The sequence below is a fragment of the Typha latifolia genome, chromosome 6 (genome assembly GCF_019914945.1).
Source record: "Typha latifolia isolate L0001 chromosome 6, TyphaL0001v2, whole genome shotgun sequence".
Lineage (NCBI taxonomy): Eukaryota > Viridiplantae > Streptophyta > Magnoliopsida > Poales > Typhaceae > Typha > Typha latifolia.
Window position 1 is genome coordinate 3,646,060 of NC_133091.1, and position 10,187 is coordinate 3,656,246.

At 37.0% G+C, this 10,187-nt stretch overlaps 2 protein-coding genes and 3 non-coding genes across 5 annotated transcripts; all 5 read right to left on the reverse strand.

Annotated features, from left to right (window-relative positions):
- Nucleotides 1-171: 171 nt before the first annotated feature.
- LOC140790635 (uncharacterized) lies at nt 172-4,516 on the reverse strand. The gene is made up of 2 exons (XM_073140792.1): nt 3,795-4,516; nt 172-738 (listed from the first exon to the last, which is right to left on the reverse strand). Exons 1-2 carry the CDS (start codon nt 4,158-4,160, stop codon nt 493-495), a joined length of 612 nt encoding a protein of 203 aa, XP_072996893.1. The 5' UTR covers nt 4,161-4,516; the 3' UTR covers nt 172-492.
- Nucleotides 929-1,025, reverse strand: LOC140791582 (small nucleolar RNA Z122). Its single transcript, XR_012109590.1, has one exon. It is a non-coding gene; the product is annotated as a small nucleolar RNA Z122 (small nucleolar RNA).
- LOC140791583 (small nucleolar RNA Z122) lies at nt 1,339-1,435 on the reverse strand. Its single transcript, XR_012109591.1, has one exon. It is a non-coding gene; the product is annotated as a small nucleolar RNA Z122 (small nucleolar RNA).
- LOC140791584 (small nucleolar RNA Z122) lies at nt 2,344-2,437 on the reverse strand. The gene has a single exon (XR_012109592.1). It is a non-coding gene; the product is annotated as a small nucleolar RNA Z122 (small nucleolar RNA).
- Nucleotides 4,517-6,516: 2,000 nt separating the features above from the next.
- On the reverse strand, nt 6,517-8,707 carry LOC140790636 (probable glycerol-3-phosphate acyltransferase 3). Its single transcript, XM_073140793.1, has 2 exons — nt 7,992-8,707; nt 6,517-7,791 (listed from the first exon to the last, which is right to left on the reverse strand). Exons 1-2 carry the CDS (start codon nt 8,667-8,669, stop codon nt 6,892-6,894), a joined length of 1,578 nt encoding a protein of 525 aa, XP_072996894.1. The 5' UTR covers nt 8,670-8,707; the 3' UTR covers nt 6,517-6,891.
- Nucleotides 8,708-10,187: the final 1,480 nt, after the last annotated feature.

Here is a 10,187-nt window from a genome sequence, read left to right on the forward strand (position 1 = left end):
TAACAAAATGGACCCAGTAAGAGAGAAACTGGAATATGCAATGCTATTCCAACTGGGCAAAAGGAGGCAGACATTATTGGTCACCATCCGCTGTCAAACACACAGAGACCATGCTGATGCAATTTTAAAAGACCAATTACTTGACAGAAACATTCATTCACATGGAGGAAATTAAGGAATATATGACTAGTATTCGAAAGATTTTCTTATAAGAAATTAGTAGAGCATTGAAAGTTATGTGAACCTAAAGAAGTGCATATTAGTACAGTAGAAAGTAAGGAAAAGGAAAGCACTCCGTTTCTCTCATGGAAGTTCCTACCTTGTACAAAGCCTAAGACATGTCCCCATAATACAAACATTGTTTGTTCTACTGTCAAAGATGTTCCCGAACAAGGGTAAACTCCAATCAAAGTAGATTCCAAAAGAGTAATTGGGGCATGCCATTGATGAGTTTTACAAAAGTCTATGGAAGAGATAAATTTAGCTGATGCACTACCGCTTAGACGGCCTATCATCATCTCCATCACTATCATCATCGTCGTCAGAATCATCTTTCGTCGACCTCTTCCTCTTTGATGAGGTCTGGTCCATCGCTGCACTGCCTACATTGCCCTCCTCATCGTCTTCTTCATCAATGTCCTCCTCGTTGCCATCCTCATCTGGCTCAAAGTCACTAGCATCTTCTTCATCTTCCGGACGGGCTACTGGTTGGACAAGGTATTCAGTTCCCAAATCCTCCTATAACAATTGGATGACATTAAAAAGTCAATCCTAACAAACTGCAATGCTCACAGTGCTAGCTCTTATTTCAGATAAAGGAAAAAGAATTGATATTTAACTCAATAACAGAAAAGACACCAAGGTTATCAGCATGCAATAGATCAAGTATCTCTACATGTAGACAGCCAATCACGGAATTGGTGGAGGGTTTGGGATCAGACTGACGTGCAAAGTTTCAGCACAAAATTAGCTTCTGCTGCTTCTGAGAAACAGCCTCTGAATAAAGTTCAGCATCATGTCCCAAACATTACACCAAGAATTAGCTCATGGGAAAACAAAGATTATTAAAAGAGAATCAGATCTGCTTAGGCTGAAATGATGTCCTCTTGAGGCTTAATAATCTAATCCATAACAATAATGAATCTAGTATAACAGCCATACATATGATAGAAAAAGCAAAGCTAAAAGAACAACCTTAAGTAACAGTGAGCTCCAAAATTCTCATCACTCATGAATAATAATTAGCTTAGAAGGTGATCAGGATGGTTACAATGTTCTGTATAGGGAACCAGAAATACATGAAAATCTTAATCATTAGCATAAAAGAGTCTTGGCGTATTTGGGATCAGACTGACGTGCAAAGTTTCAACAAATATAGTTTCTCTGCTGCATCTCAGAAGCAGCCTCTGAATAAGATTCAGCATCATTTCCCAAAGACCATATTAACTGTGTATAGGCATATGAGCAATGAAGACCATCAAAGGAGAACTAGGTGCACTATGACTGAGATTGATGAGCATTATGTGATAGCTAGAAATCATATTGATGGCCAAGCACACTAAAATCAGATCACATATTAAAGGAGACGGACCATTCCAAATTGTTCACTCATCAACTATATCTAGCATAACAATGACCAGCATGATTAGACAAACTGGTGTAAATTTTACAATTGAGGAAATTCTTAGTGGATGGTTTAGGATACTGGTGTGCAAAGTTTCAGCAGATGAAGGGCTGCTGCACTGCTTCTTGGAAACAGCCTTTAAATAAAATTCAGCATCATTTTCACAAGCAAGACCAAGTACGACTAACAGCATACGAGCAACCAAGATTACTCAAGGAGAACTAGATGCATTAAGGCTGACATTGTTTACTCACTCTTGATGCCTTAATATCCATGAAAACCTTGATTGTGACCTAACAGCCAGTATATATGACAACAATAGAAAATTAGAACCACATTGTATATCGAGGACAACAAGAGCCCCAAAATTTCACTCATGAACAATCAGCAATGCTTTCTTAGGAGGTGATAGACATGATAATGGAGAACCAAACTAACATGCAAAACTTTTGTCATTCAAGAACTTGATGGAGGATTTGTGATCATTAGACATGCAAATTTTCAGCACATGAAGAGCTTCTGTGCTGCATCTCAGAAACATCCTTTGAATATAATTCCACTACATTTCCCAAACACTACACCAAGAATGAGTACTGGCAGATGAGCAACCAAGTATTTATAAGGAGCACTAAGTGATCTAAAGTATGATAAGTTAGAAAGCATGCATACATACGTAAAAGCAATAAAAAAGAATAGTTAATTCTTTGTTGTGGTGGAAATTTGGGATCAGACTGACGTGCAAAGTATCAGCACATGAAGAACTGCTGCTTTCCAGAAACAGCCTCTGAATAAAATTCAGCATCATTTCCCGAGCATTACACCAAAGTATGATTAATGGCATATCAAGATTTTCCGAGGAATGATATTAGCCAGTTAGCCATGCATTATGTGTTCAAGTAATGGTATTTAAAATGCAGGAGCACATTTCAATGTGAAACTAGCTAAAGAAAATGACCCTATGAATTAAATGTGTTATAAAAAAACGGCAAACAAGATCCTTCTGTACAACATGCACATATGTAACTTATTTTTAACTCAAGAAATTGATACATCAGCAGCATTAACTCAAGAAAGCTGACAACCTAAGAAGCCTTGAATATTAATATGTTTTCCTATGCAGCAGCAACTAACCCAACTAACACAATAAAAGGATATGATTCAGTCAACATATAAGTGATCCAAAACCAAAAGAGGTTAAAGAGCCAGGGAAAAGGCAGACATATACATAAAGCAATCAGAAGTAGAATACCAAGTATGGAAAAGAAGAGCGTAGGAAAAAAATTGGTATGGTGTAACAGCCAGCCAGGTCAGAGATGCAGACGACAAAGCACTTAAATGTCACAATTATTTTCACACCTACTAACAACATTATCAGTAGCACCAAAAAAGGCACCCACTGAATAGGTGCACAAACTCTCTACAAACAAAGATTAGAAAAGGATAATATAAATGCATAAATCACAAATTAGAGGAGCTAAAGATAGCACTTAAAGGTCAAAAAATTACACTGCAGAATTATAAAGGAGGCATATATCATATGCGTAAATAGAAATGATATGTTACTCCATATAATCCACAAAGCACACAGCACAAAACATCACATAGAGATAAATTTACTAAATGCCAGATCTGCAGATCACAGAGAATATAACATAAACGAATAATTAGTTTAACACGTTAGTTTATCTTTTTTTTTTATAAGAAAGGGCTTCATAACCCCAGATCTACCAACATAAAACCATTTCATGACAGCACAATGCAATTTTTTGAATTACTTCAAGATAATGCTATTGACATCTAGTATTTAAACCAGCAAAGTGGAGAAACAAAAAAGGGCAAAGCTCCTGAGAGCACGTCATAAACTTTGAAGTAGAAGACACAGCATAAAACGGCCAGATCCATAAGAACTAAGGTAATAACTAACTAACACTATGCTAAAATCCACAAGAAAACACATAAAACCTAGATCAATAATCATAAACCGTAATTAACTACTCCAGCTCTCACGGAAAAAAGAACAATCTGTGCAAATCATCAAAAAATTGAAAAAACCCTAAATCTCCAAGCATAACAACTATACGAGAAACCGTTAGCTTTACAATCATATTGCATCAAAAAGGAAAATAAGTGGATCTATGTACTCTAAAAACAAGACAAAATAAAAGCTCACCTCTTCTTCTCCATCGTCGTCGTCGTCGTCGTCGTCTTCATCACCAGCATCTCCTTCCTCCTCCTCCTCATCTTCTTCTTCACCTTCCTCCTCCTCTTCCTCCTCATCAACATTCTCACCTTGAACTCGCTTCGCACTTCCTATCTCCTGCACATCATCATCATCGTCCTCTCCTTCATCCTCATCACCATCATCATCGTCCTCTTCGCCATCGTTCACCTCCTCCTCCTCCTCCTCCTCTCCATCCTCATCGCCATCGCTGCCGCCCATCGCGCCATTGACGGCTTCGATCTCCTCCGCCTTCTTCGCTTTCTTCTTCGCCAACTCCACCTCCCTCTCGTCCTCCGCCGCCGGCGCCGCCTTCATCTCCTTCTTCGGAGAAGAAAATTTACGAGCAATTAAACGATATTAAAATCAAGTTTCTTCTGGCGGCGAACAGTGGAAGGGGGGAGGGAGGGAGGGAAGGAAGAAGAAAGGTCGCGAGCTCTGGTTCGAATTGCACCACAGAATAGATCTGAGCCGTCGAATGTCGCAGTCTCACGAGGATCGGTGACGTGGATAGCGATCTGACGCTTCAAACTGAATAGTATTAGGGTTTGTGCTTTCGCGTCACTCCACTCTTGGCGGCCGCTAGGGTTGTCGTCCACTAGGGCTGGCGTCATCACAAACAATTCTCCTTTCCTTTCCTTTCCTTTCCTTGGTGAAATTTATTCATAACCCCCTCAGTTTTTGCTTATTAGTGTTCAATCCTTCTTGTGGACCTTCACACTTAGATCCTTGTCTTTTACTTTATTTTTTAAAAAACATTTCAAATTAAATTTTAGGAAAAATTATTAGAAACTTAATACGTCTTGGATTTATTAATTTCATGAGAAATCTGGTGGTATCTCGATTAAACCGATATAAAAATATAATAGCTGGGATTCAAACCTAAAAATATTTGTGCAATATAACCCTTTTTAAATCATCTAATCTCTATCCTATTGGTTCTTTTGCCTTTAATATTATCAGCTATTCTATAGAAATTTATCAAAAAAATCTTAGAAAAATTTTAGTCTTATATTAGCTAGTTACAATATAAAACTAAAACTCTTAGTTAGATAGACTAATATCGAAAGTCATTGAGATTAAGGATTAATATCGAAAGTAATGAGCCCTTGGTTCAAGTAAATAAGACAGAGTTGTAGATACTGAGAGATATCTATAAGTATATCTTGTAAATTATAATAATTAGTTTTATTAGTTTTTTATTTGAATTTAGATTTGTGATTTGTTTATCTGATTAAAAAAATTTTTTTCTATGTATTATTATTTATAATATTTTAATAAGCAAGAGTTTAGAAATCATGCCCTGGGATTTAAATTTCAAAATATCAAAGCCCTCAAATATATGGTGAAAGGAAAATTTTATTTTAAATTCGAAAAGTGTATCTCACGGCAAAAATTTTATTTATCTTCATGTTCCTTTTAGTATTACTTAATAAAAATTTATGTTACTTAAATTATCATTGTTCCACGAGTAACAAAAATTATATCACCGAATGATATTTAGTTGGATTTTATTAGTTGATTATGGACTAACAGTAATCACTAAATGACAATTAGTATCATGATCAAATAGTTAAAGAAACTCATATTGTATAAGTATTCTCTTCGACCTGTGACGGATTTAGCTTAGGGATAAAAAGATAGATGAATGAGGTGGATGGATTTAGCTAAGGATAGATGAATGAGGTGGATGGATATATATATATATATATATATATATATATATATGATCTAATGAAAGGAATTAATTACTAGATCCTTGGAAGCTGGCTACAATTGACTGTCGGTAGAAAGTGTTCCAAAACAATAATGATACTTTCTAAGTTTAATATGCAATGCATTTATAAATTCTTGTACTAAAAGGTATTAGCTCGTAATTTTGTTTTCCTACTCTAGATAATGGAGGCCAATCGTTTTCCCCAAGGACATCCAACTACCTAAAATTATAAAGGAAGAGAGAAGCCATAGAGACAAGCAACTATCACTTCCTTTAATGACTTCACATGTATCAACTGTGTTGAAGTAATTGTAGACGTATTGCCATTTGTTGAATACCTACTAAGTGTATATGAATTCTGTTTTAGGATTCATAATCCTCTTTATAAAGATGTTTAAAAAAAAAAGAAAAAAGAAACAACCATATTAGATTGCCCATTTTCTTTCTCTACCTTTATATGAAGTGCATTTTAATCAAAGATTAGAATTTTATGAGACTAACTTTAATGAATTAATTATTCAATCTTTGCAAATATAGTTGAAAATATTGGTCCAAATCAACCCTATCCACATGTGCATTTCTCAAATGGACAAGAACTGTATTTAGACATGCATCATAATTAACGAGATGAAGTTATGAAACCATCTTTGTATTAGCATTTAAGAGCCAAACGATATGGAGATGTAGATGTTGTTGGAGTCAATGAAGAATAGAGAAGCAAAACCAAAAGATATGAAGGGAGCAAGTATAAACCAAGATAATAATTAATACTTCGTTTTATGAAGAAGTACTGAAAATTATGCACAACTACCTAAATATCCTACCAAACTATTTCCATTGACAAGCCTGAGAGCACATTAACTCAAAAATCTCCCAACTATTTATTTTTGACTTGGATAAAGAAAAACTCTATTTTAAAACTATGTTAGCTAACTCACTATTCTACAAGCTTAATAATAATGAGAACTTTTAGGCTCTTTGGCTTGCTTATATTCTTCCATCAAGTAAAATAGTACAATTTAATGAAAACTTCTCACTCTACACATCTGGTTTACTTGCCATATTATCCTTCTCTTCTCTCTCTCTCTCATGTTGTGAGGAGAGAGAAAGAGTGAGAGAGAGCTCCATGCATCCTCAAATAATTAATTCAAAACTAATTTTTATAATACCCTTGGTGGTGTACAGTAGATATAGTACTATTTACTTATAATTAATTATCTTTCTCCTTCTCTCTCTAGCTCCCTCTCTCTATTGTGTTAGGTGTAGAGAAAGAGATATAGAAAGCTCCATCTATCCTCAAATAGTCACGTAAAATTCTTAAGTCACCTTCCCTTATCCACCATGAATTCCTTCCACAACCCCTTCATTCCCTGCGAGCATCAAATACTTATCCTTCCTCGTCAAAGCAGTGCACTCGAACCCCAACGCCTTCCCAATCTCGCCCTGTATATAGTTAGCTATCTCATGACGGCTCCTTAATTCCTTCTCTTCGCCATTATCATCGTAGCAGGTGTCCACCTTCTCCAAGATGTGCACCTTGTAGCACGGCACAGGATTCATGAGGAAGTAGACCGGATCCAAGGACTTGAACCCGCCCGCAGTCGTGCCGTAGAACATCCCAACCTTCGAGTCTAACGCCACCGGCACGATCTCCCGCCGCAGCTCGACGAACAGCGAGCTGAACCGGAGGAGGTACGGCTCACGGCAGGTGGTCCCCTCGGGGCATATCACGACCCCTCCCTCATTGAGGAGCGCCTCTATCTTAGTCCTATCGACTTCTTTGTTCCGACTCAGCCGGATGGTTTTTATCGGGGAGAGGACCTCCGAGAAGCGGCTGAGGCTGTAGGTGGTGGCGGTCAGGTGGCGGCGGATGATGGCGGAGACGTAGATGGGGTCCAAGAGGGTGCGGTGGTTGCAGACGAAGAGCTGGTTCTGGGCAGAAGGAGGGTAGGAGGAGGAGGAGGTGGAGGAGGAGGGGAGGAGGACAGTGGAGTGCATGCCCGTGAAGGCGAGGAGGGAAATGGAGAGGGGGTAAGGGAGGAAGTGGAAGATGGCGGCGCGGACGACGCCGAGGGGGAAGGCGAAGGGGAGCCAGAGGAACATGCAGAGGGTGGCGGACGGAGTTGGGGTGAAGGCTATTCTACCATCATGGAAGACTAAAGGGTTTGGATACCTTGACCTTGGTAGAGCTTCCCATTTCTTCCTCTCACCTTCACTTATTAAGTATATTTCCTGAAAATAATAATAATAATAATAATAATTAATCATGACACAAATATAAAATTAATTTAATTTAATGCTGGAGTTACTCCGTACGTAGTTAACGGGATGATATGACAATCTTAACTAATTAGATGCATGCAAAAAAAAAAAAAAAATAATAAAAAATAATAATAATTGCCTTAATATATACATAGAACTCGATCACTCACCTTGCAACGTTGAGAGAAATGGTGAAGAGAGTCGGTATGGCCTCCAATACCAACAACCCAGGCATCTTCTCCTCCCAAAAGCTTATCCGACTCCAACTCCATCGCCTTGCTCTTGCTCTGATCCTCCTCCTCCTGCATCAACCCAGTGTAGTAACCCCTCAACTCCCTCAGCTCCCTCCCCAACACCACCTCAACCTCCAGGTAGTCCTTCAAGAACCCTTCCACCATCACTCTCGGCATCCTGCTCACACACACCCTCCTCCGGCTCCTTCTCAGCATTTCAAACCCTTCCAACCCAACGTCCTGCAAGAAGAACTTGGGCAAGACTGCCCTCCCCACCCTGAACCCCTCCTTCTTCACCCCGGCAAAGCTCACCATCACCATCACCTTGATCCCCACCTCCTCGCTGACGCAGCACAACAAGGGGTACAGGAGCAAGAGGAGGAGGCCCCTCAGGAACCCTCCTGCCTCCAACGCCACCAGCATGAAGTAGGGGAAGGTGGAAGAAGACCTCAGCAGCCCGCCCTCCACGTCGCAAACCAGGACTTGGTTTGGGAGCTTCTCCAACGACGGGTATTTGGGTGATTTCCCATGAGGTGGTGTAGGGGAAATCCTAAATTTTCTTAGAAAGGATCTGTAGAAGAAGAATAAAGATCGAAAGAAAGCTTTTGAGAACATTCTATATCCTCTCCCACACTGAAGAGTAGGGCATTGGATCTTTCCTAGCTCAAGGCTATATATATATATATATTGCATCAACTGACATTTAAAAACTTGATGGCCGACGTCAACCTACTTAAATTTAATGCTAAAGGTGGTTGGCTTTGCTTCCACCACCCTTTTTGTTTGATTGGAATGCTTTATGGCGTTGAAATGCCAATCAAATTGGGACCTTTCAAATAAGTCACTCATATATGAACTTAATTTTAGGGAACCCATGGAATGATCCAAATTTATCTAATCAATTGTATATTAGAGAGAATAAAAAATAAAAAGAAAGAAGGAAATTTGTACTCTACTGGCCGTGTGTGATTTGATCCAATTGCATAAAACCCAATTTAATTATTTTAACTTCGTTAGCTCTCAAATAGAATTTTTTTTCATCATCTTTAATCGTATCAACGGTTGACCAAGTTCTTCGGCCATAAAACTATATGTATATTATCATAATACTCGTCCTACTAAAAGACAAATAGTGTTCACCTCTGACTTAATATGTAGCTTAGCCTTTGCTTAACAGTAAACTAATGATTGCATTTTAGTTTAAACCACGGAGAGATTTAATATTTAAATTGAAAGTATAACAGAGTTTTGCACCCTTCCAAAGAAAACTTTGCATAGCAGATTCTGATTTTTGAACTTAACATTATGAATAATAAACTAATAATATATATCATGCCTTGTTGGAAGGCATGTCCATTACGTCATGATTTCTATATGAAAGATTGGATGTTATATTGCCATAGGACATAGATTGGGTTAAATATTTTTATTATTATATAATTACATCAAAAATTACTTTAATTTTAATGTATTTTAAAATTTTTTTAACTAATTTCTGTACTTATGATTAAAATAAAATTGTTATTTTTTCTATTATGTTTAATTGAATGATGCTAAAACGATCAAAATACTCTATCATATTTGTTAGACAAGACATACATATTTTTAAGATAATACTGCTAAATAATTAAAAGAAATATGACGCTTAATTAAGTTAAACATAAAAAATTGTTTTATTTTAATTATAAGTATATGGACTGATCTAAGACTCTTTAAAATATGTAAGAATAAAATAATTTTGAACATAAATATATAATAGTAAAATATATTTAACTCATATACTTGTGTAAGCTTGAGGGTATATTTGGATATAAAACGTGGCACCTTCCATCTTAGAAATTAAGTCTCATGCATGCAACCACTATGACTATCAAAATGTTTCGGATATGGATTGGATACTAGTAAAATTGTATCACGATCCATATTTTTTTTTTCCAAATAAGAATCCAAATACTTATAGCAAATGGATATTGAACTTAATTATCTTGAGTACAACAATTGATATGAATCAAATATAGGATATATTTATAATTTTATTCCTAGATATATAAAAATTTGTCATATAGTTATCGAAACCTGTAGTTATAAAAATATATGCAAAAATAAGATTGCAAGTTCGTATAAAAGTATAGA